Below are 27,788 nucleotides of genomic sequence, written 5' to 3'. Positions count from 1 at the left end.
CATGGTTACTCTGTATCTTTGATCCCTGAGAGTTAGGAGAGAAGGAGAAATTTTGGGAGTGTGTTTCTCAGGTTTGGATCCAGCCAGGATGGATCGTCAAGAAAGGATGATGGTCTATGCAGTGTGTAAGTGGATCTGGAGTAGAGGGAGACTGGTCTGAGGAGAAACCTTGAGGTAAGGAGTGAGTCAGGTGTGGGCCAGGAGCTGAAGATGGCTAGAGACAAATTGGAAAAGAAGTGACTTGATGCAACGCTAGTTGAGGAGAGAGCAGCAACACTGGGGGCAGCGCACTCAGGGAGGGAAAGTCACTCTGCCCAGTGCTGGGGTGTGCACAGAACTGTACCCCAGGGAGCAGGGGGCAGCTGGGAGTCCACCCTCATGTAGGATCACTTTAGGTCTGGCTCCACTCTTGTGTGGTGGAGCTTGTGGAGGGTGAACTTTGAGAGAACCTCCCTCTGTGCTGGCAGTGACAAGCAATCAAACAAGCAGCAGCAGTGCTTCCTTGTAAACGCTGGGAAGAAACTGTGAGGATAATGTCCCTTAAAGCAGCTGACAGGCCTGCTCTTCCTCAAGTCCCTGGAGGGGGTGGAGAGCAGTTAAGACGCAGCAGCTGTGTTTGTTGGTTTTTTTTTTTTTCATTTATATATTTTTTTTTCACCCGGCAAACTGCCGGGTGTTAATTCCTCTTGATTTGCTGTGTCTCAGTGCAGCCCAGTTTGGAGAGGCTGTCCCTCAAATAGGGTTGATTAGACTCCTTTTCAGTATGCATCACCCAAACATCCACTAATTCCACTTTATCCCAACAGTGCGCCTGGCTTTTCTGATGCTACAAAGAATTAAGCTGGAATTGTGTAGTTAATTATACAAACTTGGTGCAGCCAAAGTCCAGAGTCTTCTGTCAGGGCCCAGCAGTGACCACCAATGAAAGGTACTGAACAGATAAATAACTTTCAGTTATCCTCTCATCACCTCCACCCAAAACTAGTCCTATCTACTGGGCCCAGCTCTAATTGGTTTCTGCAAGTAGCAGGGTGTACCTAGGGGAGATGAGACATGTCAACATGACTATGTCACTGAGAAAGCTCCTCCTTTTCAGTGCTAGAAAGATGCAACATCCCCCTAAATTCACCTCACTTCTAAATCTTCCCTGAAAAACATGAGTGCTTGGTCAGGGGAACTGTGCCTCTGCTACACTGGCAAGTTGTTACAGCACATCACAGAGGGCAGAAAAGCTTTGGAGCAGCCCTGACAAATGGCTTGGCTGGTAGAGCCTTACCATGGTCCTTACCTGCCCTTATGTGCCCCGGGGATATCTGAAGAGACCATCCAGAGAAAGGCTAGCCAACTGCACACCTCCCAGGGGCTCCCTGCAGGCTGGCAATATCCCCCGCAGCTGGAGGGGTATATTCTTCTGGTGGGTTTGTGTAAATGTGTTGTAATGCACTGATGAACTTTGGGTATCACATGAGCCCAGCACTTCTTCACTCCCCCTGTATCTCCCTATATCTCCGTCCCTGCCTTGTGCTAGAGCATCCATGGGAGATGCAAAGTGGAGCCACTAATGAGTCATGGGGAGCTTGTGCTGTGATCATCTTCCTCTCTATTTCCATATTACTCTTTCATGCATAGAAAGGATAAAAAGGGCTGTGATTTGCATACAGGTGGAGAGAGGACAAAAATATGTATGATTCAGGCTGGTTGTACCTTCTCCAGCAAGCTCTTCCCCCTCCCCACAGACCTGGCCTGTGGGTGAGCCTTGCTCCTCTGCACTCTGAGCAGTTCTTCAAAGGTCTGTTCTCTGCCAGGATGCACAGACATCCTATCAACTGCCTTTTTCAGTTGATAAATCACCTCAAGCTTGCAGGTATGAGGAAGGGCAGATAAGAACTTTTCCCTTTAGCTCTCTTCCCTCCAGACTTGAAAGACATGTTTGTATTTTGTCTTGAGTGTAAGGCAGACCCAGTCCAACTCTGGAATGTGAAAGAAATACGGAAGAAGGCCAGCAGTGTGGGAGGAAAGCAGAATGAAGAGGACTTCTGTGAAATGAGACAGGAGAAATGAGAGATTGGGAAGGCCTGCTGCATCATCTAGTCTGTCCTGGCACAGAATTGTCAGTGATCTTCAAGAGCTGTTGTCAGATAAGTTTTAAATGTGTCAAGCAGCAATACCTTGTCACTTTTTTTGAGATGTTCATCTTGCAGCATTGTCTTGTATACCGTGAAGGGGATTGATTGCTTTCCAATGCAAGCAGATTGCCATGCTTAGCCAGGGTCTCACTATGCTTTGGCCCACAGAGAACAAGTGGGCCAGAGAGTGGAGATCTGGGCTTTGCTGTTGCCAGGTGGAAGAGATTGGCTTCTCCAGCATGGAAAGCAAAAGGAGAGACCTCTCTTGTATCGACTGTGAGGAAGAGGGGTCAGCATGTAGCAGTGAGTAGATTGCAGCTCTGGCCTGCTTTGCTGCCTTAAACAGTGCATCCCATGAGTGCATGTGGGTAGAGTGCAGCTATGCTTCAGGGGAACTTGAGGAACCCTTCCTGGAGCTTCTCTCATGACCCATGGCAATAACATTGCTGGAGATGAGATACAAGCACATCATGATGATGCTTCTCGTATACAGATTTTTTACCCCTCTCCTTGCCCTCTTCAAGGTCATTTTAGGAGCTGGCAGGGAAGGAAGAACACAGGCCTCTTTAGGAAGATGGAAAAAACCCTTCAGTTGCCATCCTGTCTCGCTGTGAGTGCTGGGAATGCAGACGATTAGGTCTGGAGCCAGGCTGGAACAAGTTCCTCTGGCCTTTACCCTCTCCCTCACTCCCCCTTTCCTGAGACACAGCATGCTGCAAGCTCCTACAGGAGATGGTTCCTTTAAAAGGAACCTTATCGCAAAGCACTCTCCCCTTATCTGCAGCCTTCAGATGTTGATGTGCTGCACAGAGTGCTGACTGGGGACCTGCAGCAGCTGGCAGCAGCTTTCCATCTGCAGCTGAAAAGAGGAAGCTCTTTGGACCTCCCTGCCAGCTTGTCTGCAGCAGTGCATCCGCTAAACCAGCCATGCACTGTCATGGGAGAGGCATCCCTCCTCCTTTTAAAGATTCACCAGCATTGCAGAAAAATGCGTATGTATCTCTGTTGACTTTGCTCTAGTCTGGATATCAATAGCACCATGGAGGGGGGAGCTTACATGTCAGAGCAGGATCATACCCCCACTGAATACCCATGGGCCTTGGCGAGATTTGCATAGCCTCTGCGGAGGCTTGTACAGCTTCATCTTCCCCGCTCTTTGTATTCAAGCAAACCTGCTACTGTGGGCTACAAGTGCAGTGCAGCAAGCTCCTGAGGGTGAAAGCGTTGGACTGCTCTGCCATTTCCTTGCCTGGTAAATGTTGCCCCAGCCTGAGCGATTGCTGGCTGCAGGATGTGCTGCTCATTTCAACCTTTCCTTCCTACCTCTGCAGCCTCTGGCCAGCAGCAGCAGCAGACAGAGGGGAGGCAGTCTCAGAGCCCTGCATTTGACCCTGATCAACTAATGGGGGTGAGGGAAGGGAGAAGAGCCAGTGCTACAATCAGCCCTTTGAGTGAAGTGCCTCACAGTGCTTGTTTTGATTAGCTAGCAATTTTTCTGGTCATTTGGAAGAAAAGTTGCCTGCACGTGTTCCCTCCTTCCTGGGGGAGACGTGAGCTGTAGGACACCATCCCAAAACTTCCTGTACTGTTTTGGAAGTATGAAGAAACTATTCTTTGGAGAGATCTTTCAAATAGAAGAGGAGGGAGAGGATATTTCCACAGTGATTGAAGTGGAAAGACCAAGCTAAAAGGGACGGAGCATATTTTGTTCCAGACAAGGTATTTCCTCAGCATGAGGGCTGGGCATCAGCACCCCACACCGTGGCTTCTTGCTCCCATCATTTGTTTGCAGATGGTCCAGAGCTTACCCTGTGTGACAGCTAACAAGCAGCTCCTTGCCTCTGAGGCTGACAGCTCAGTGCATTGTGGGTTGCTTTTTGGAGCCGGGAAGGTGGGAATGTTGCACCGATGCGCCAGCTTAATTGACAGCTGGCTGATGGATGGGAGGTAGCTGCCAACTCCAGATGCCAGCACTGGCTCAGAAAAGTGGTAGGAGAAAGGGCGAGAAGCAAGCTGGGGTGGCATTGGTGGAAACGAGCCTGGGACATAACCATGCAAGGAGGGTTAGTGCATAACTCTGTGTTGAAAGCCTAGGAAATTGTGGCAGACCAGGTGGCTGGCTGGGAGGCTTGACTGCAAGGGCAGCGGAGTGCTCCGAGTCCTTGGTCCGGAGCCTCCTGGGAGCAGGACAGCAAGCTGTGCGCTTTTCTGCTTACTGCTGGAGAGACTCGAAGCCAGGTGCGAAGGGCTAAGCTCCCTGCAGCTGGTAATTATGGGAGAGCAATGTCAGCCAGTTCACAGGCTTACCAGGGAGAGATCTTCTTGATTCTTGGAGCAGTGGCAGCTGGAGGTCATCTGTGGTCATCAGTTATGGTGGAGACATCCTTTCATCTTGTGTACGTGTGTATATTTGTGTGTATGGGGCTGACAACTTAGCAAAGCCCAGCTGGCTTGCTGGAGGGTGACGGGACATACTGGCCAGACGCTTGTCTTTGTGGCTGGCCTGGCCTGTCCATGGCTGTCACTGCTGGTCTTCCCTTTATGCCTTTTGCAATGATAAGGGTTTGCCAGGTCACCTTGGTTGTACTGAATCATAGTGAAGATATGCTGGCTTGGGCAGATCTGGGTGCAATCGTAGCTGCTCACAGAAGCCTGCTGTACTCCATATCCATTTCTGATGCCCTAAATTATATGGCTTCCTACCTTTTCTTTAGCATGCTGCTAAAAGAGCCTTACAATCAGTATTTTTGCTTGATGTTCAGTTTAGGGTTTTCTCTAATTGCATCCCAATACATTCTACTCCATGCCCCTCACCTCATCCATAATGATCCTCAATACTTTCCTCCTCACCTCCCTCTTGACACCCAGTAGATCTGAAGAAGAGACAATTGCCAAGTTGTTTCTCATTAGTCTTGTCAAAAGTGTTTGCATCCTCCATGATATTTAGTCTACGGATGAGAGATGGGATCTGTAATGAAATCCTGATGTTCAGATAATTTCTTGTCTCTATGGTAGGGAGAGTTACGTAGCTCAGATTCAAATAGCAATCATTTGTTAAAAATTTGGACACCAGCCTAATCCTTCCAGAGACTGAGGTGCCTGGGGTTTTAGGGAGATCCAATTTGATAACTGGGATATCAGACATTTGTTCCTGACTCTGTTCCCGTTGGGGGCTGTGAAATATTTGATCCCTCAGATTCTTTTGTTTACTGCTCTTCAGAGTGCCCACACCCATCTGCGTGCTTCAGAGCAAATTCTCTTGAGGAAGTCGCCAGTTTGCAGGTGATGAAGAAGAGAAGCTTCGCTGCAATTCCCATGTCTGTCTCACTAGCTGCCCACCATGTGCACAAAATTCTGAAATGTGATGATGCTGTGAACCCAACAGATATTCTTTGTAAGTTTAGTGAAAGGAGGCAAAATCTTCCATTTTGTGAGATTTCAGCTGTATCAGACACAGAACTGGGAAATCAGATCCCATGGTTCTGAATTCATGCTAAACCCCAAACTGGCGGAGCAGGCTTATATCTGAGTTTTCCCATTCAGGCTTTGAAATCTGAAGAGGTCAAGTTTGGTGCCCTGCATTTGCTTCATCCCATGCTCAGTTTAACCTTGTCTTTTTGAGGCATCTCACCACCCCTTCTCAGGCTGCTGAGATGACAGCAGTCTGAGAAGGAGTCAAGTTTGCCTGAAGTTGGGTTTCAAAACAGTCTGTTTCTTACCCCGTGTTGCTCTAGCATAACTCCTTGTCTGCAACTTAAATCCCTATTCACTTTGTGGAGGGGAAAGCACCATAAACACAAAGAAAGAAACTAATAGTATTATTTAAAACAGATAATCATTCAGACCTAGTGCTAAAGCTTTCTGAAATGAGTACTTCAATGTTGTCTAGGAATAATGTCCCTACTGCCCTGCTGGTTCTCCTTGCCTGATCCCATATGTTGCAGCTGCTCCTGGTATCTACATCCTCTGCCTGACATGCTTGTGTCCTGATTCACATTTCTTGCTCTGCCAAAGCTTTACGGGGTCAGGGATCCAGCTTCATTTATAATCATCACTGCTGACACTTAATAATAATTCTGCCTTAGGTTAGACGTGTTCATGGAAAAGACGCTCATTATAGTAAAAGCAAACCACTGAAGCACTGCACTGGTCCCTTCTCCATCCCTTCTTACAGCATGGCTTGCTCTCTAGGGCAGAAACCTAGTCCTGTGTTGCAGTTTTACCACTCTATTATTACTCTTTTGGGGGGGAGAAACGGCAATGTCAGTCTTTCTTGACTCCTGCTGTCACTTCAGTGAGAATCTGAACCACTTGAGTCCTGGATTGTCTAGTATCTGCACTGCATCTGTACAAGCACGCATCCAGACACGGACTACGCCATAGCCTTGCTTCTTCCAAGGTGGAGGGCCTGAGTATTTTCTGCCCTTTTCCACAGCTCTCATTCATGTGGTCTGGACAGATCAAGCATGACTAAGGCTGAACACCATCCAGCAGCAGATATCCTGAGATACTCAGCCCTCCTAAAATCACTGTTGATACTTTGAACCGGTGCTACAGCTACAGCCACTGCTAGAGATGGAAGAGTGTGTGCCACAAGGCTGGCTCCACATACCTATTGCTTGCTTGGAGTCCATTCTTGCTTTCCGGTATACATATAGACTCTGTGTACATAGTCTGTAGCCTTTGTAGACATAGCCAGTGTAGATCAGTCACAGAGGTAAAGCAGATTCTACCCTGGACTTAATTTCTCTGAATAAATATTCAGAGGTATTGACAAGGGAGGCTCTGCTGCGGCAGCATGCAGTGAGCTGCTAGGGGATTGTAAAGAATGATCAGTGCTGTCATTTTTATGTACTTCATTTCCCCTGATAATTTTTCAGTGCTGCTACCATCATTTCTTCTGCCCATTTCTTCTTACACTGATGGGGGCAAATTTTCCTACTGCTGGACTGGGGGCTTTCACAGCAATGAGGTGTCATTAAATCAGACAAGGCAGTAGAAATTGAAGAATGATCCAGACTCTACAGGGCAAGGCAGGAGGGGTTGAGTGAGCAGGTTATGAAGTGAATTTCCAAAGGACTCAATTTCTTTTAAAACTGAACAAGAAACCAAGCAGAGTAAATATGAACACTTAAAGCAGCTTCATTTCTGTTTCATAGTATAGCTTCTTTATAGAAGCTTCTTCTGTATAGCTTCTTACTGTCTGGTTCTCTGCTGGAGGGGATAAAAAAGCAGAACTGGGATTGGGGGAGCACAGGGTGGAGACAAGCACTAAAAGATAATATAAATGTCCACTGTAGGATAACTGAGTATAAAAGTATCCCAATTTTAGTTACTTGGGCTACTTCTACACTGTAGGAGTAAAGTGAATTGAGAGAAAACTGATGAGAATGATTGAGAACAACCTGGAATAAATGAAAAGTTTGAAATTCTTTCCCTTAAGGGGAAGAGATTAAAAGAAAAAGCCTGTAAAGTAATAAGTGAGCTAGAAAAAGATGAGGACCATATATATTTTTCATGCTGTATTCTGCAAGATATGGAGCAGTCAATGAAATTGAAAAGGCAGCAAATTCCAAATGCATTCAAGGAAATACTCTTTCAGACAGCATGTATTCAGACATTGGAGCTTCTTCCACAGACAACACAATTCAAGGGCAGTTTGGATGTTTATGTGAGCTATAAGTATATCCAGAGTTATAAGGTAGACAAGAGCTTGGAAGGTTAAAAAACACTCCAGCTTCCAAGTTTAAATCAATCTTTCACTATTACACATTCAGGTGAAATCTTCGAAGGAGGTGGGCTATCATCCCTCTGCCTGATGTGAGGTTTCTTATGCCTTGTTCTGAATGAACTGATCCTGGCTGCTGCCAAAGAGAGCTTTCTGGAGCAGTTGGGCTCCACATCTGATGTGGTTTGACCTTGTTCAGTTGCAGTTTCAACTGAAGTGGGTGAAATTATTCTTTGTGTGCACCAGTGTGAAGGAAGTCAGGCTCACAGGCCTGGAGAGGAATTAATCAGGAGAGAGTGGTGGGTCCCATTCCCATCAGGTTTAAAAGGAAAAGTTGAATAGGTGTACCAGCAAAGCCATTTCAGAAGGAAAATAGCAAAAATAGGGTCAAAGCAAGTAGTTTTGTTTAAGTAATTCTATCATGCAATGTGCTTTTTGAAGAGAAATACCAATAAAATACTTTCTGATCACATGATGCCACAAGAAGAAAAGGTTTCGTTAGGACTTTGTTAACATTTGTGCAAGCATCTCGCTATGCTGTGGTGGTGTCTGAGTCCATTCCAGCACTGACAGACAGGGATCTAGTATCGAATGCCTCTTCCTTTTCAGGGGAAAAGGATAAAAACCTGCCTGTGGAAGGGTGTGGCCTTTTAAAAGCACTCACAAATAGCTTTTGCTTTTTGGATGGTTAGTTGGTATAGGTTTGCTGCAAAGAAAGGATGTCAAAGTGTGAAGATTAGTTTCAAGGACGGAAAAGGCCTATACTGTGAATAAGAAGGGGGACTCCCCTTTATATTATCAGCTTGACATGCCTCCAGGCCTCAACCTCTGAGGCACAGGTGGAAACAGGCAGGACAGCAGCACTTTTTTATAACACCCTTGTATTTTGCTGGAACATACAACATCCTTGTCAAACTATTATTATTACTATTACTATGATTATTATAATATTATTATGATATACCCCTAAAAGAGCTGTGCAAGTCTCCTCCTTCTCCCGGGCTGCAGCTCTGGGGATTTTTGCCTTGATCACCTGTCATCAGGCAGCATTTCCTGTTGGATTTCTAATTAAAATGGCAGCCTTTAGGGACTATGTTCCTGCCCAGCATCTATTAATGGAGGTTTAAGAGTATTTTAGGTAGAGTTTAAATACTGCTTTTAAACATCTTTGTTCTGACTTAGTTCATTTTTCTATAATCAGCCAAAGTACCTATATACAACCACAGCAGGAATTAATCTGTCATACTTTCATAAATATAATCTACGCTGCTTGTTGGTTAAAAAACAGTTTTCCCTGCCCCAGATTCTTAAAGCAAATAAAAAATGCACCCAGCCACTTTCCCCCCTTCGCTCTCCTGGGATCAGTGAGGCCTGTGTACATGTGAGGGTAATGGCTGTATATCCTCCAGCAGCTCCTCCTCCTCTAATTTCTCTGTGTCTCCTTTATGAAGGTTACAGGAGGGTACAGGTTTTCTGAGGTATGTTACTCAGGGAGTTATTTTCACTGCGCTTTTCTTTTAAGAGATGTCTTCTCTAAGGTGCATGTTGCAATATTGAAAAGGTTATATTGCTATTATTACTCTAGAAGAGTAGGAGGGCATTTGTCTCCATTACTTGTCTTGGGCCAGATGCGACGTGTGTGACATACTGTATGCAAATAAATTTGCATCAGTCTGTGCAATGAAATCTTTTGGCACTCTGCCGGCAGACTGTTGAGGTCCCCCAAAAGATGATTCAGAACCTTGTTGGAAATGTTCAGAGCAGTCCTTGTCAAAGCAATTTAGGAAAAAACCCAACACTAACAAAGCAATTTAAGTTTGTGCTACTAGGAACCAAACATCAGCCCTACCCAGCAGCCTGGCGCACCTCTCTTCTGAATTTGTCCAGGGCAGCAGTCAAAAATTTTTATCACTGTGGTGCGAAGTGCACCAGTCGTTTCATGTGCCATTTCTGAAAGGTAACTAGCAAGAAAAAGAAAGAGTGCCCAAAGTGAATCAACGGAGACTTTGCAGGCAAATGCTCAGCCCCTCTGAAAATCAGGCCGCTGTGCTGAGCACCCTCAATCTGTGAACTTCGGTCTCCTTTAAAATATAGTGTCACTGAGCTTGCAGCCCGTGGGGCTTTCATTACCTTTGTGCACACTCTCTGCCTTGTGGTGCATGAAACCATTCAAGTCTCCAGGCCTGCCAGGCTGCTTCCTTTCATGGATGTTACAATCACCAACAGCATAAAAAAAGTCAAGGGTGGAAGTTGTGCTTGGTTGCTGTGGTTGTAATTGAATTAAACTAGAGGATTGAGTTAGGTGAAAGTACTCAATCTCCCTGCAGAACGTGAACCATCCTGGCAGGCTGAACTGTGCTATAAGCAGCAATAGGTTATGCTTTTGTACATAAATATAATCAAACGTAACACACCACCAGCCTCAGTGGGCAGATGCAGCATGTAGATATTTAGATTATCGGCTCTGTTTAAAAACAGGAAGAAAAAACTTGCCATCACTTCAGTCGACGGAAAGCCTGATCCTTTAAACAAATGTTAGCTGCAGAGCCGAGAAGACATCAGTGTGAAAATATGTGTAGCTGCAGTTCTTTTAAAGAGCCCGTAGGACTCATTTTGGCTGCTGCCCTGATCTCTGCACTGCTTCTATAGGGTCCCTGATATGGAGGTTTAGCTGTGGAGCCGTGGGCCAGATTTCTGTAGGGAAAGAGCCTATAAACTCTTCTGCTTCCAACTGCTCGAGCCCATTCTAGGATGAGGTGGAGGCCTCACCTGTGTGTGCAGATGTTGCCTTGATTAGGCAGAGAGAAGTGTTTTGGAGACAAACAGGCGCATGCGCATTCCGTTTTGGGGCGTGCATTTTTTGGCTCAGCGTCTCTCAGTGCGCTCTTACGGACATCCGAATAGGGCTTAATAGTGGGTTAATATGCATGTGCTTTACTCTCTTGATTGAAATGCAAGATGCATTAAAGAAATACTAATTGATCAAGAGTAAACTGCATGAGTTCTGTAGTTCTTCAGCAAGTTTGCATTTACTGGGCAGGACCTCATGAGTTTATATTATATCACAGGTGGTAATCATATGAATCGGTAAGCACATTAAGTGACAATCTTGGAGTTTTTAAAATCTGTTCTCAACCTTAAACTAAAAAATTCAAGTGTGACTGAAAGAAATATGAAGACAAAGGTCACTGCCAATTTCTTTTGTGACAGCATTCTCTAGAATGTGAACTATGGCTATTTTATGGGCATCTGAATTTTGAGAAGACAATTTTCTCTCTCATTTGAAGGATCTGTTCTCTTGATCTGATTTTCTTTCTCCCGTGTTCTGGTTGTGTGTTCATGGATACAAATACAGCTGGCAGTCCCTAGTTCTCTGGGTCAGGCTCTTTCATATGTGTAAACTGTGACAGACCAGACATTCATTTAGTCCACTCTCCTGCTCTTAATAGTGATCAAATGCTTCAGAGGGAGCACGTGATGAATTCCAAATCAACAGCTCTAAAATAATCTGCTCACAGGTAGATTTATTCCTCAGGGGTTTTTTAAGCAGTGAAAAGGAAGAATGTAAACCAATTTTTTAAAGTTATTATTAGTCAGCCATTTATTTATTTAGGCATGTCTTTAATATCCTGCCAAGTTCCTGGCCTGGAGGATTCCTGCGACAATGTATTCTGCAAGCTAAACTGCACATTGTTTGGAAAAAAGAGCATTTCCTCTCATCAGCTGATCCTTCACTTTGATAAAAACTCCTCTTGTGTTTGGGTAAGAGAGGGTAGGTAAGAGTACTAAGCCTATCCCATGATACTGATGTCTTTCTGGGATACTTCTGTCTTGACTGCCTGTCACTATTTCCTCCCTGGACCAAACTGTCCCAGGAGGTGTTCTATATTTACTGTTTTTTAACTCCTACCTGTTAATCAGGGGTCCCCAAACTGTGGTAAAGTTCTCACTTAGTGGAAGGCAAACAGCTTCAAAACAGTACGTGACATGGCCCAGCTTTGAGACCTGATGTTGCTGCTGGGAGGAAAGATTGGGATCCCCTTCCTCAGGACACCTGTTTATAAAATTTTTTAACTTCCTGGCTGAAAACAGATCCGTGCTCAAAGGGAAAGGGTGTCACTGACCTAGGTAATAGCATAACCTGATGAATATTGCTGTTAGTACTTTGTCTCATTACTTGTCCATGCTAACTGTTTTAATTGACTTTGTGCCTGGTAGCTCATTGCATTCAGGGGGTGTTTTCCCACATAGCTCAGTGAATTTTTGATCAGACCGCAAATGAGGTCCTTCTGACATAGTCTGCAGCCTGGACTCACCTACATCATCTGAGTCATCCATCGATTACCTCATCTTGCTGCTCAGCTGCCTTTTCCAGCTATGAATACCTTCACTGAGTGCCAGTCAAGCACAGAGCCATGTGGACCAGCTTCTCAGACCACTTAGTGCTCCTTCTTGATGCCATTTCCAGGCCTTGAGGCCCATTTCAAACCAGTTGTGTTTCTTGTCTCCTTCTCAGGTAGTTTTGCTTCCTTTCCCCTCAGCCTCCCGGGTATTTCTTTCCCTAGGCGTATCTATGTATAGCTACTGAGCTAGACAGACCTTTTGCCTGATGACTGTGGTCATTCTTAAACTTCCAAAAAAGTCTGTGACCTATTTCCAGAAGTGATTCATTGCTAGCCTCTCAGAAGAACTACAATTCCCAAAGATGCAGATAAGAGCCATGAGGGATTAAAAAAAAATGCCTAGGCAGGTAAGATAGCTCATTCCCACTGAGAATGAGACACCTAACCTACTTACAGCTCTGGGAGCTTGATTTTATTTTTTCTTTTTCCAAAGGCATTTAACTATATCAAGAGATAATGTTGAAAATCTGAGCTGTAGGTGTGTGAGAACATGAGCCCCATTGAAAAGCAAAGGGGTGCTTCCTCCAAAGTCATAGAGGTTCTTGAAAAAGCCCTGACCCCAGTCCTTGCATTGCTGCTCTGGGTTACGTTCCCTCTGGGAGGTGAAAATGCCAGGCACTGCCCAGCTCCTGTCCCTGCTAGCTAGCACCCATGGGAGGCTTACAGCTCAGTTCAGTGGAGGCAGAATCCAACCCTAAATGTTTTTTCATAGAGGTTTAAAGAAAACTACGCAGGAAAGACAGTCGTTTGAGTTGTGCTAGAAAATATTTTTAAAAGTCTGTGTCACGTTGCCGTGGTGACAAAAGTTCTTAAAATGATGAAGATTAAAGTCTAGGCTGGGAATGGTGGCATGGGGAGGGAAAGGGGGGCTGTTGTCATGACAACCTCAACTCTGAGAGTTCGAGAGGCAAAACACATGGTGGTGGCAGGATCCTTGGGGTTTATATATATATAAACATCTGTCATTTATGCCAGCTTTCTCAGTGCTAATTAGTCCTGCTATTTCACCTTTCTCTGCTGTAAATATTTTCCAGTTGACACAAGTCTCTGAGGGAGAAGGCAAGAAAATGCTTTTTTTTTTCCTTTCATTTTTTGCATGGGCTTTCTGCTGTTCTCTGTCCATGGCCCCTCAGCTCCTACCTGGAGAAGAACTTCCATTAGCCAGAAGCAAGCTGCCTGGGAAGAGTTAAATCATCTCGGGAGGAGCTAGAGGCTTGCAGGCTTACATGAAGTCATGTTCTTACAGAGCTTTTAACATCACCAGGCTGCTGCAAGATCACTTCTCCCTGCCCTGCATGCACATACACACTCTGGCTTTTCTTGGCACTGAAGTGGCTGTTGCTGAACGTGAAGGATACCTCCGTGGGCTTTAGTTAGTAGCCACAATACGTGGGCAGTGGTTAGAGCATGAGATCAAACCTGGCATCCCTAGATTTGGCTCAAAACTTTGTTCTCAGCTTCCTGTGCAGCCTCTGGCATTGGCTTTTCCATTTTATGTGCCTTGCCTCATTTTGCCCATCTAGAATAATGGAGATTACACATTCACTGGAGATATTGAAGCATACCAGATTAATGTCAGCTGAGCCCCTTGAGACCTTCAGATGAAAACTGCCACAGCAGCACAAAGGATTATTATATTTTAAGTGTAAAATCTACTTGGGTATCTCTCTTAACACCTGGCACTCAGTGCACTTCCCTCAAACTCGCTGTTCCAGGCAGCCCTGAGACAAGCACACTCCACGATACCTTCCCCTGTGAGCGTTAAACCTAATGAATCACGGACCTGATTCTCCTGTCGCACTGACTCAAGGCAGCATCAGCAACTCTGCTGACATTGATTATGTCATTTGGTGCAAAGCAAGCATAAAAAGAGAATCAACCCCAAACTCTTGCCTTCATCTAAAACTTGATCTTCTGGCTATAGTTTTCCTTGCTGGCACAGCAAAAAGCAGGCAAAACCAAATCCCACACCATCTCAAACTGTCGAGTGCATCCCTGAATGTGCACATTGCTTGCAGATGTATCTGTGCACCACAGATGATTTCCCATCTCCAGTCCATCTGCTGCGTGCTCGCTGGTGCTTTCAGCGTTGTCCCAATACAATCTGGATCCCAAAGCTCCCTCCCTCCCATACCATTGCGCCATTCTGCCAAACACATTGTGATTAGCACAGCCAAAACTGTCTGACCCAAAGCTGATCCTTCATAAGGGAGTCCTGCTTCCCAGTACACTGTGAAGTTGTAAATAAGCCCAACTGCGTTCCTTTACATAATTTTTCTTCCTTAACTAAGGCCCTTTTCAGCAGGCCAGCCCAAGCAACAGTTGCCTCAGAAATTTGGAGTTTTTATCTTTGTATATTTTAGTGGCAAGAACAGCATTTTGTCCATTCTTATGTAAGAACCAAATGTGTGGCCTGGTGAGTTACTCGGGACAGCAAATCTTTTGGAGTAAAATTAGTTTATGTTTTGGCACAGCTTAAACATGACATCACTGGAAGAATAAATAGAAAGTTGGGGAGGGTGAGGAAGGAGCAAGTAAAGGGGTTGATGATGCACTTCCCATAGCAGCATCAGGAGAGGGAAAACAGCAGCTGAGCTCTTTTGTGTCACTTTGCTGAAACATTGTGTTTCCCAATGGTGTGGGTTTACTCAACAGGCTGAATTTCTTGGGGAGCTGCCCTTTCTCTCTCAACTCTGATTTCTTGTGTGTCCTTACAGTGTCTGAGTTGCTCAGGGGTTTTGGCTCTGTGTGCACCTTGTGTATGCTCATGGCTTCCATGCTTTGGTGCTCTGATATGCATAATGCTGTGTGTGCCTGGAAAGGATTTTTCATTCTAGGGGAAGCCTATACTGCGAATTCTGTGTGTTGTTTGTCTCTCCCCTCTCTCCAGTGTCCCAGGATGGATCTGCACATCAAGGCTCCCAAACCCTTCCCCTCTTACCTGGGTTGTGTTAGTCAAGACTCTTGCTGAGTGTGGAGAAACTGATGTTTTGCCCCTTGCCACAAGAATTGGCACTGATTTGTGGTAGTGATCCCTCAATGAGCAAAACCACTGGTTTTTCAATGAGCTGCCTTTAATTTGCATGTTGGCCAGAATGAGTAAGAGCTTAAACTGTTGTCCAGTGAGTTATCATAACTAAACAGGATGAGGTCCAGTCAGTGATTAGATAGGTGATGTGCAGAGACACTGTAGCTGATGATGCAGGGACTTAGTACAACAACGCTACAGTAATCTGTCTAATAGTATTTTAGGCTCAGAAAAGCTCTTCACAGCAACCACCTATCCCTAGTATATCGAAAGATTAACTCTTAGGTTTGAAACGGCAGCTAATGCCTCTATGAGGAAAATGTATCTTTACCTCTGTTATCTACAAAAGCCAAGTAAAGAAAGGAAGAGTGGAAGACATGTCAACTTTCTTCCCCATAGTCCACAAATACTCTTCTTAAATGTAAGTAAGCACATATTTCCTCACAGCAGAACAACCTTAACTCTGACCCTAGAGCACTCAGAAAGACATATGATACTGTTTTGATTCTCTTTTGAGATTTGTATTTCCTTTTAAGGTCTTTGGTTTTTTTAAGCCATAAATTAAGAGTAAATTCTTTGCTTTCTATTAAGCTGGAGCAGTGTCACAGCTACTTGATTATCCACAGGGGATTTATCACAGTTGTATATTAACCATAGTGTGGATAGAGACACCAGGACTGGCTCAGGACCAGCAGGCTTTCTTAGTTTGGATGCAGTGCTACAGAAATACTGCTATGTTGCTGGTAGAGGTAGTGAAAGGCAACAAGCAGTTTCACTGCTTTCCTGTAGTGCAGAATCTGTTCATAAACCCTGTGGATGGAAGTCGGTTCTGTGTAGAGCCAGTGTTCAGCTGAGCGAGTGTGGACGCTGTTAGCTCTTTCTGGCAGGGTGTTTAGCTCAGGCTCAGCCATGCAGGCTCCAAGCAGAATCATTAGTATGCCTCTGCGTCACAGTCCCCAGACCCTCAGGAAAACCCATTTGTTTCAAGCATAGCACCTCCGGTACACTCAGAGCCAGCAGGGATGTGCAATCGCACCCCAGCCTGCAGAGCCTGACGTGCTGGGATGCTGAGCGCAGAGACGAAGGCTTTGCTGCAGCTGGCCTGGGCCTGGCAGGGCTGGTGCAGAGTGTGCCTGGACCGAGCTGCCGCCCTGCACAGCACTCCCCGCAGCGTCCTCTCGGTGGGCTCTCAGTCTCTCAGAGTAGTCGAGCCTCCACGGCCCTAGACAGACAGACGCACTAACGCAAAATCGCTGTCAAGGATCTGAGAAATTCTGGTGACCTGTTCGTTTGGATAGCCACACCGAGCTGTGTGCCAACATAAACCAACACGTCTAATTAAGCATACAACTTTGATTTCAGTCAAAGCCCTTGTTTCACTGCCAGAGCCAAGCCCCCACTTCTCCAAGGTGTCCTTGATTCCTTCCAGCTCAAGTGATCAGGTTAGAGGAATCCTGCTGCAGTACAGAGCCAATTGAGGAGTACTGTACAGAGTTATTTGAGGCTGACAAGATTTCAGATTCATACTGATAGGATCCCGATAGCTTGTTCTGTATAAGCGGGATTTCCAAGATGGAGCTCTTGTATAATCAGAGATGACTTTGTTGAGGAAAGTTTTGATCCTCCCACTTTCCCAAGCTGTCCTTTCAGAAAGCGTTGCAAGGTGTCCTTTGGTTAGAAGGACAGAGCCGACTTTGTAACAGGGATTCTGAAGCCACAGCTTGTTTTGGACAATCAAGAAACAGGGATATTAGGTCTATCAGAGAATACCCTTGGAAAGAGGTGCTTCTAAGTGTGATTCTGTGCTTTGTCCTTCTCCTCCTCCTCACTCCCTTTTTCCAAATCACAGGCAGCAGAAAGCTGGAAAGCACAAGCAGTTCCAGGGGCAGAAGGAGGTGTGCTGCTCTGGGACCCAGGCTGGGTTGTGTTACAACAGGACAAGAAAGCCCTGAGTGTTAATGATGAAAACCAGAGAAGTTCCAATTACCACTCATGTTCCTCTGCTCTTGGATGAGCTATTCTAGAATGTTTCTTCCCCACCTCTCCCTGGTGAGCTATATAGACTGCTTTAGGGCACTGCAGCACTGGCTTAGACACTCTCCAGCACACTACTGGAGTTAGCATTCCCTGCAACACAGGCACCTATTTACAGTAGGAGCTGCTTCTCAGTGAAAGGTGTTCATTCAAAGCCCTTCACAGTTATTCCCGTGTGCTGCACAGTGAGTGTTTCTTATTTTTCTCTTGCATGTGAATGCAAATGTATCCCAAGTAGTGGGCATGAGCTGGTAACTCCTGATACTGAAATTTGAAATTGGATTTGTCTCATCTGCAGTTCAGACATTTACAGTTGGAGTTCATTATCTAGGCTCACTTTATGGGCTGCCGAGAGAAACAGGAATTCTTGAGACACAGTGCATCTCCTTCTTAGGTAAAAAAGTGCCATAAACCGGATGTGTCACCCTCTGGGTACGTGTTTCCATCCAATGACTCTAATGATATAGTCTTGATCTCTAGGTCCAAAGTAGGTGAGCTGAATCCACTCTTGCGTAAAGCAGATGTTGTCTCTAACTGTGTGAGAAGTTTGTGTCAGCTCAGTTGTGATCCTTCCCTCTAGTCGGTGCTGGGCATTAGAGGGCAATCCTGAATGGCCACTGAGCTCCTGGCCTCTCTGAGCGCTGGACTGGGAACATCCATGCACTACAAGGGCAGATGCGCCCGAGTGTTAATACAGAGGCAGGAGACTCCTCCCCTTTGTGCTTCAAGACTGGGTCCTACGCTTACAGGTGGGTTACATGATGGGTGGTGACCCAGCGGTGAAGGAAGACCTGTGAGCCAAGCCATACACACACTGCACAGAGCTGCCATTCTCAGCCGCCAGCAAATGTGTGAGTTGTTAGTGCATGAGAGGAGGCAGTGGGGCGTAATGACAGAAGCAAACACACTCATTTATTCCTGTTTTTTGGAGGGGCACCAAAGAATAAAGGCTTTCTGCCCTAGCCTGACTAGAATAGATCCCAATCATCATATAAGAAGCTCCATATCCATTCACGTTTCCCCTAAACCATCCATTTCCTCAGGCTCTTCACTCTCTGCTTTTAATATATTAAAGGAAGAAAGGCACTTCCTAAATCTGACAGGGTTTCTCCCTGTCCCTGGCCGGAGTTCCCTGGGGTACAGGAGGGCTGGAGCTATTTGAAAAACGCACATAGGTGGGAGAGGAAAAGTCATTAGCACTGTAAAACCCTGGCGATACAAAAGATCCATTCAGAGATCCTTCTGCAAATTGCTGCTCTGACTTCATTAAAAGCATAGCCTGTGGTTGTCACTCAAATAGGCTGGATTCGCTTTGGGTTATCTAAATGAGAATGATCATTTCTGCAATGGGAAAAAAAAAAGATGAAACCAGTAGGAATTATTCTTTATGAATTATGTGCTCAGCTTTCATACTAACCTATTGAATCAGTAATGAGAGCTGGATTTCCTAGAACAGCCTTTCATGCTGGATTTTGGATATTTTCTTCTTTTCAGCCCAGAAATATCTCTAGAATAGCCTTTCTCACACTAAGTGACACTGTGGACTCCACCTGCATCTTGGATGCAGCAGAAATAATGGAGTTTAGAAGCAGTTATCCAAATCATTCATCCTTCTGGTTTCTAGCATTCTTCTGTGGCTCTCTCCCAGTCTGGATTGAGCATGTTGGCATCTCTCAATGCATATGACCTCGTGGCATCCTGATTAGGTACAGAAGTGTTAATATCTGCTGTGGAAACAGGCATTCAAATTGAACAGCTAGCTCTGACAACAGAGTGATGAGCCAGTTTAGGCAGCTAAACTGACAAACCATGATTGCTTTCTTTTATAACAAAAGTTTTCTGCCTTTTTAGCTGCTTGAACTGACTCACTATGGGATCAGAGGAGGCTGATCCCTTGTATAGGCAAAGATGGCAGGTACATATTGCCATGGGTGGTTGGGAGGAGCAGGATTATCTCTGTCAGAGCAGCAAGGAGTTATATGGACTTAGCCATACAGTCACATAGCATGCCTATGGCCTATCCCCTGCTTCAGATACTTCCCTGAGAGTCATCTCCCTCGGTAATCACCTGCCCCTCCGGAGGTGATTCCCAGGCAGCTGGGTCACCCCCCTGCATGCCCATCTTCCTACACTGGGGCTCAGTGGAGCCCAGGCAGTGCTCTGGAGGTGTTCAGCACTCAGGAAGCTCTAGGCGTGCTTCTCCCTGCAGTTTCAGTCACATAGTTTTTATTAATAACTCAGCAAACTGAAAATTACTTTGCTATCTTATATAAGCCTGTATCAGGGTCTCTGTGCCTTTGGGCCCACTGCCTGGTGCCCCATAAGAAAGTTGTGGTTACAGGTTTGTTTTACATCCAAAGAACTGACAGTTAATCCTTCTACATCCCTAAGGAAATGGTGAGGTTGGATAGGTGTCACTGTGTGCTGCTCTGCACGGCTCACTTGGAGGTCAGTTTTACAACAGCACTGGGAGTCACACTGTAATGAGAGGTGTGGTGGCAGGTCAGAAAACAGAAAGTGTGACCACACAGGGCTGGAGCAGCAGGGCAGGGCCGAGGTACAAGAGCAGAGCTGCGGAGGAGGACTCTGCATGTAACATAGCTGAGAGGCTGTGGGCCAGAGTTCAGGGGCTATGGAAGGGCTGTTAGGGAGTTCAGGACTGAGAGAGCAAGAGAGGCTGCAGGGTGGGGTAAACAAGCTCTGTGGGAAGCTTCAAGCCGATGTAGCCACATTAGGACAGAGCTGATGATTGAAATATACCCTGGAAGGGAGTACCATCCTACAGGTCAGGGCGGAAATGCGGAAATAGAGCTGGGACATGCAGCATCATCTGATTCACACTAGTCTTCTTTGCTCCTCACATTCCTCTGCTTTTTGTTCCCTTCCATCAAATCCAACCAGGACATTGTGTCACCAGATTGTGGGCTGGGCTGCAAAACAGGGAGGCTGTATGTGCCTTCAAACCATGGGGAGGCCTCCTGAGAAGGCCCAGCTACAGCAGCTGACAGCAGTGAGTTTCTCCACTTTGTTCACACACAGCTGTCCAAATATTTCACTCCTCCTCTACCAGAAACAGCCAGACCGTGTGTGGGGAGCAGTGATTAACATTTCTCCAGAGGAGGCTCTAGGGCAGGACATGTTGGCAGGGCTGTGGGCATGGCTGTCAGGCTTCCATCCATCCTGGCTCTGTCACAAATTGCTGTGGTGACATAGCAGTATGTGGGAGACGATGCCAGATGTGTTCAGGGTCTCTGTTTTCAGGGTGATGCAGTAGGCTTCTTTAGCTGGAAGCCAGCACACTGTGAGGACTAAGTGTATGGTCCTTACTGGATCCAAACCATTGCCCAGTGACAGTTTGAAGATTTCTCTTCATGAGCTGTGTTAATGGCAAAAGAGGCCAGAAGGTGGGCTCTGTGCTGAGCCACCCAGGGCCAGCCACGCTCTCCAGAGCCCATCTCTCCTCACTGTGGCATGTTGTAAGGTAGGGAAAACCAAACCTGGGCAGATACGTAGCTCAGGATAGCAGTCTCTGGCATGCCCTGTGTGTCTAACAGTCATCACAAAGCTGGGCATAAAAGAGCCAAGCACACCCAATGTCTCTGCAACACACCACGCATAGGAAAAAAATAGTGTCCATCAAGTAATTCTTGACTGCATATGCAGGTTTGGTAATAGGGCACCTGGATTTCTCAGTGTGTCCTGTTTATGACTAGCACTACGGACAACACGGCCATAGACTCCCTTTGCATTAGAGAATGGACTGCAGAGGTGTGGTTGCTGTTGCCTGTTGACAGGTTTCTGGGCTTCCTTGCTAAGAACTGCTACACAGCTCCGCCATGTTTATCTTTTCCTTGCCCACCTTCACGTAAGACTGGAAGTGATATAGCAGCAGGATACAAGAAATACAAGAAAATAGTTGAATCAGATCCTCTTCTAGAAGTCACTGCTGAGTTTGAGGCCATACTTTCTTGTGTTTGATACTTGCAGAGACTGCATCTGACATCCAGTACAAAGACAGCTTCCACCATGGGTCACTGTGTGGCATATATTCAGCAACAGCAGAAATCAAAGAAGGGCATTGCAGTTAAAAACATGTAATGATAGAGTTTATTTCTGAGGAGTGGCTGATGTTCCAGAAATATTTGCAACCAATTTATTTTATAAAATGAATTGTGGAGCTTTTAATGTAAATTAGAAGGCAAAATCAAAGGGCAAGAGGGGTCAATGATTATGATTTTGTATTTTGGTTTTTAATCTGTTTTTCAGCTGGTTCTGCCTGCATACTGTGACTGACCTGAGCTGAGCTGATGCAGCCTTTTCTGTTACTTTAGCAAGGTTCTTGACCCTGGTACTGCATCTAATTATGTTGGGTTGGCTGTTTGGGGAGCTGCCATCTAATCTGCTCCCTGTTGTCCCCCGCAGATCTTCCACATGACCTACGATCTGGCCAGTGCGGTGGTGCGGATTGTGAACCTGATTGGGATGATGTTGCTGCTGTGTCACTGGGATGGCTGCCTCCAGTTCCTTGTGCCTATGCTGCAGGACTTCCCTGACGATTGTTGGGTGTCCCTCAACCGCATGGTGGTAAGTGCCTGCCCTGCTTGCTCCCTCATGGCCCTAAACCCAGGCCCTCGGTCACAGCATCACCATTTCAGCATTGACCTCCCAGCACTAACGTGGCATCCCCCAGCTTCCCATTTCCTCCCACCTCCTTTTAGGGCCTTCCTCCACTGTCCAGCAGGCACTTGTAAAGCCACGGCACTGTGGGCATGGAGACTCCTTGGAGGCGGTCTCTGCAACCAGACAGTCTCAGGGCTGCAGAGCAGGAACCAGCCCCAGCAGAGCCTGCTGCGGGCTGCCTGCAGTAGAAGGCAGGAGCCAGGCTCCCCCTCCTGGCAGGAAACAGCAAAGAACAAGAATGGAAACGGTTTTCTGCTGGTATCTGGGTGTTCTGAGCCAAAGGCAGGAGGCAGAGGGGGTCCTAGAGCCATAGCCGGGACTGATCCATAATTTCCATCACTGGTTCCAAGGAAACTGTTAAGCCTTCTGCTGCATATCCACTTGAAGGGTTGGTGTCATCACCCACCCTTCTCCCTGGGGAGCTGCACAATATCCCATTAGAGGGGGCTGAAACAGACTCCGCCAAGGCACAGTTCGGCCTCCCATCATGGAATCAGTAGCCAGACTTCCCAATAACGTCCCAAGCTGTGCTGCTCACTCTGCTGTTTGCTGTGAGGGAGATTTATACCATATGGTAAATGCACAGGGAGTTCATGGTACCTTTCAACCATTTCGCTGAGAATTCAGGATCTTTTATTCAAAGGGACAATGTCCAGTTGATTAAGCAGCAAAAACTGACAAAGCTTAAAAAATTGCCTCTCATTGCAGCTCTTAACCTCCAGATTCCCCCAGCCAATTTCTTCTTAAAAAAAAAAAAAAAAAAAAATCAGGCAGTCGGGCAGAACAGAACAAATGTAAAATGTATAAAAGAACTGCCAACTTCCCATGCCTCCCACATGCGGAGCTGTGGGCACATGCTGCCCATGCCTGAGAAGAGTGAGCATCCATGAAAAAGTCGTCTGTTTATTTATTCATTTCTTCCCTCTGCAATAATAATTCACTTCCTGCTGTTGAAAGGTGCCAGACTGACAGTTCTGGAGACGAGAACCCTTTATTTATCTACAGTGGAAGAACAACCCATGCAGCAGCTGCCTTATCTTCCCCCATGCTGCCTTTTTATTATTTATATGGCAGGAACAATGAAAGATCAGGGCCCCATTGTGCTTGTGCTATTCAAGTTCAAAAGGACATACAGCTCCTCATCCTGGAGAGCTCAGAGGTGCAGACAGGTATCATCCCCATCCAATGAAGTGACTTGGCTATGGTGCCCTTGCAGGACAGCTTCAGAGCAGCAGATTTGAACCATGTTTCCTTTACCCTAACATTTGGGTGGAGGCTGTTGTCTGATGGCAACAACTTCTATCTACTTTCCCATCCAACCCTGGGGGAAGAGGTAAAAGCTAGGGTTGCAGAGTTACAAGTGTGAGTAGCACGCTTGGCTCAAAGGCCAACAGATGAGAACTGCAACACGAGCTGCAACACAAGCTGCAATGTGACCTGAAGAGTCAAAACAACCAGGTCTACTGGTAACTGGTGCATGGAAAACCTTCACAGAAGACAATAACTAGCAATGGCAGACACATGCAGTAAGAGGAAGAATAATCCAGTGGCTGGAGCACTGATTGAAAGTGGGACACCTGGGTTCAGTTCCCAACTCTGTTCTGTTGGCAAGTCAGATGGGAGTCTCAGAGAGCTCTCCCTCCCCAGATGCTTCTGAGGATAAGTAAATACTGTAATGGTGGGTATCTAAAACAGTCTGAGACCTGGGGTTGTACTGAGTATGTTGCAGAAATGCATGGCACAAGCTAATGCAAATTAGCTCTTGGACACTTTTCACTCAGGCTGTAAAGCCGGAAAACCACTTGTGTAACCCAGTGGAACAAAGAGCTGCAAACATATTGGGATCAGAGCGTGATGAGAAGGGAAACACAGCTAAATTCATATAACCTAGAAAAAGAGTTACCTGGGCCAGACTGTGATCAAAGGCTATAAATGACCATCAAGGTAACTGTAGTGAAGGGAGAGGGTCTTGAAAGGTGGCAGGAGACAGGACAAAGGAAGAAAAGATTTAGCTTAGGCACCTTTCTTAGCAGCAAGACTGAGGAGAGGGGGGAAGGATGCATTCCACAGGCAGGAGGGCTCAGCAGAGTCTCCAGGAGGGGCAGGGTAGAAAGTTTCTATCTAGAGCAGACCTTTACCAGGCAAGGGCTCATGCTGCAGCCTTGAGAGCCTGTGAAGCTGGGAATTAAACTTGCCTTGTGTGATTTTTTGCGCTTCTCCTCTACAGCTAAATCACCTTCACTTTTTCCACTTAATAAAAGTGAAAAAAATTATTATCTCAGTGACTGTCTCAGAAATGGAGCCTCAGGAAATTGGGATGAAGAGCTGGAGAGACTGTTATATGCCCCACCTATAGTTCAGGTGGCTTTCACTCCAGAAGCTGTACAGGAATATGCCAGTCCCAAAATAGCTTGGTTTTAGAACATTTAACAAACAGAATAATTAGTTCTTCTGGAATCAGCTATTTTCTTCTCACATTAAGGTTCTGTCCTCTAATCTCCTGAGAAGATTTCCAGATGTGTCATTGGGACCAGTGATGAATCTGGATGGCATGATTAGTGCAACAATTTACATATAGTCTATAGTGAAGTAATAGGAGAGGCCACTGAGTCAGGAAACAACAAGAAACCAGTGGTCTGGGCTGTTCTCAGACTTTGGTGCCAAGATCTTGATAGTTTCCAGAATGGCTCTATTTGAGACTTGTGATGGACGGGGTTGGAAGGTGGGAGGCCAGGATGGCATCTGTCTGTGACAGGGAGTTGGTAGGTTGGATTTCGGGACATTTTGTACTGACCTGGTCACAGCTTTGAGGAGACAAATATACTTGGTGCACGACTGCCCTGATTACACACAGGAGCCAAAAAGCTGGAAGGGAACCACTGTAGGAAAAAAAGGAATCTTCTGAAGCTGCTACAGCCAAAGGGAGCTGAAAGTGAGGTGCCAAATGCTTTGGAGGCTTTCTCCTCGAGTATGCTGGTGCTGCTCTTCCACCGGAGTTTCCCACCTAGTCACTTGGCAGTCCGCAAAACCAGCTCTGATTCCGACACAGCAGGGAAAGAAGATTCATCACCTTCCATCTGCTTCCTAAAGGTTTGATCCTCTTCCAGGGGATCTGTGAAGGGTCTGGTATTGCCAAAAGCATATCGGGGGCTTGATAAATCCCTGGGTCCAATTCATCTTGGTGTTTTCTACATGCACCATGTTTCATCTTTAGCAATTGTACAAGGAGTGAGTCTCTGACTTCTTTCTGAACTGGCTCTGAAATGGCAGGAAAGGATGTTTTCAGTATTAATTGCTCAGCCCCAGTCTCAGGGGCTTCAGCATTAGCTTCCCTACAGGGCACTTTATTAAAAAGAGAAAAGCTAGTGAGTCAGCTGCAGAGCGGCATGTGTGCGGGCAGCAGCATCTCCCCAAGACCCTTGCCTGGCAGCTCCTCATCAGAGAAATCTGAGCTCTGCTGAGACCTGAAAGCTGTTGGAAGCACGTGGTTCACTCCTTTGGGTATTGTGCTGAACTGATAAACCCTGCAGGGAAGGCAAATATCCCCATGTCAAATGCAGCGACCTTGCATAGGAAATACTAATCGTCTTCCGTCTTCCCTTCTACCAAAAGAAGGAGAGTAGCTTTCCTTTTGAGCTTAAACCCCCCTCCCCGCCCCCCAACACATTCTTGTAGTGTTGCTGATAGAAAGGAGGAAGAGAAACAGATGCAGCATGTGTTGTGGAACACAGAGCAATCTCCTGTGTGATTCCTCACTCCCCCCAGGCCTCTGGTCCAGCAGATCCCTCCTACCCTCACTCAGCAGGCATATGAAGCTGTGTAGTAGATTATCATGTTTCATAAAGTCTGTCAGTGAGCAGCAAGAATAGGGCTGCTCCACGATGGGATATGAGCCAGGAGCCAAGGGTGACCACTGCACAGGCAGTGCGCTCGGCAACTAGGGCACAGTCCTACCAGTCCGAAACAGGGTGGGCAAAGCAGAAGTGGTGATAACAGGGTCCATTGACCATTTCAGCGAAGGCAGGGTGACAGTCATGTCCAGGGTCTACTCTGGGAGTCTGGTTAGGAGCAGCAAGAGATGGGGTGAGAGGCAAGGCTGGAAACAAGGCTAAAGCGTATGTTCAGGGCCCAGGGCTGGGCACAGGTACAGCTAGCTCAGGCAAGGTCTGGGTGCTCAGGCCTGCGCTGAAATGGAGCTCCGGGAACAATGGGTGCATGGGTGGCAGTCCCAGGCAAGGCTGACTGGGGCAGTTAAGGCTGGTGCACTCAGAGTCCTGAGAAAATATCTTCTTTGAGGTGAAGGCCATGCAAAGCTGTCCATGGAAATAAGCCCAGAACAGGCAGGTTCTGTCCGATGTGAAGTTCGACCTGTCATCTCCATTTCTTGTCCCACTATTCCCTTGCTTTAAACTGGATCTGACGGTTTGTTTTCCTGGCCCAGCAGTTGCAGTGTTGTCCAGGGGAGGGCAGTGATGTTCAGAGGCCTTATTTCGCAGCTTGACACAAGTGGCGTGCAGTAGCAACCCCCAAGTAACAACTCTGTTGATAAGATCACTGCTGAGACAAATGTAGGAGTTCACAAGATTGAAATATGCCCTTTCACTACAGACAGCTCCTTAATACTGTGAAATGTTAGTAGTGTAAGACAGGCATAACATTGTGCCTGTGGACTATGCCTGTATGCCAAGAATTTGTCAGTACTTCTCTGTGTCTTTACTTCTCTCTAATCTTCTCCAGTAAGGGCTCAACCAGGTGCACTCACATGTATATCAAACCCAGAACATCCTGTAAGACACCATACCGTTTCTTTAGGTGCTTCTGTAAGATACTGCAGAACCCAACACTGCCTTTGAAGAGTTCTAGGAACATGTCTCCAAGTATTCAAGGGTGGATCTGAGCAGAGGCATTGCAGTCCAGACACTAATCCCAGAGAAACCCTTATAGTACTGCCAGTGTGGATGTTAAAAACAAGCTAGTCTGAGAAACAGCTTCAAAGTAATTTTAACTTGCTTTTGCAAATGCTCTTAGTGCCTGGCATGTGTCTGAGATAACATCCCTCCGGACTATGTTCAAGCACAGATCTGTAGCTCCATTTTAGCTTGCTTTGAGATTTGGTTAACGAGGAGTGATTTTCTTTCTGCAGTTTAAGGCCTCATTTACCTACCCTAATGGGCCATTTTAACCACTCCAGTATATTTGAAGTAGTACAACCCTCCCACTGCGGGGACTGGCATAGTGGTATATTGAGTGTAGGGGTATGGCTCTTACAGAAACAAGCTGTATCAGTATAAGGCACCATGATGCTAGTAAACTTGTGTCCACAGTACATTTGGAACCACTACTACTAGTCTGGCTTAAAGTGCTGCATTCTTGACCTGCCTGCTTATTCTGTGGAAAACAAAAGAGTGTAGAGCAGGCCTAAAAACTAAAGATATACTGAAACCTGTAAGCAAAGAGTCATCGCATAGACTGTGCCATGAGGATCCAGTGCTCTTTACAGATGCTCAAAGAGCTCGGAGGTTGTGTCCTAAACGTAATTGCTCTGAAAGGTTTCCCCTTCATGGAAGTGCCTCTCTTTCAGCAGCCCTTGATCTCTTCTCCCAGTAGACCACATTGCTCAGGATATTTTTTTAAACACTCCATGTTTTTCTCCAGCTCTTGTCCCTCAGTCTGTCATTACTCAGCGATCTCCTCAGTCTGGCACGAAGCAGGCTGTGCTCACAGGGAGCCATGCTGCTGATGGGAATTGGGGTTGTGACTTGTAAGTGTAGACTTCCCAGGGAGCCAGA

General features: G+C 46.2%; 1 protein-coding gene across 2 annotated transcripts in view; it reads left to right on the top strand.

Annotated features, from left to right (window-relative positions):
* Nucleotides 1–27,788, top strand: part of HCN4 (hyperpolarization activated cyclic nucleotide gated potassium channel 4) — a 108,120-nt gene that overhangs the window by 41,941 nt on the left and 38,391 nt on the right. For both annotated transcript variants that reach the window (XM_030016365.2, XM_030016366.1), the window contains exon 3: nucleotides 21,742–21,903. In XM_030016365.2, coding sequence (XP_029872225.1) covers nucleotides 21,742–21,903 — 162 coding nt within the window. The remainder of the gene's footprint in view (nucleotides 1–21,741; nucleotides 21,904–27,788) is intronic.

Source organism: Aquila chrysaetos, chromosome 5, assembly GCF_900496995.4.
Source record: "Aquila chrysaetos chrysaetos chromosome 5, bAquChr1.4, whole genome shotgun sequence".
Lineage (NCBI taxonomy): Eukaryota > Metazoa > Chordata > Aves > Accipitriformes > Accipitridae > Aquila > Aquila chrysaetos.
This window is presented reverse-complemented; position numbering and strand designations above follow the sequence as displayed.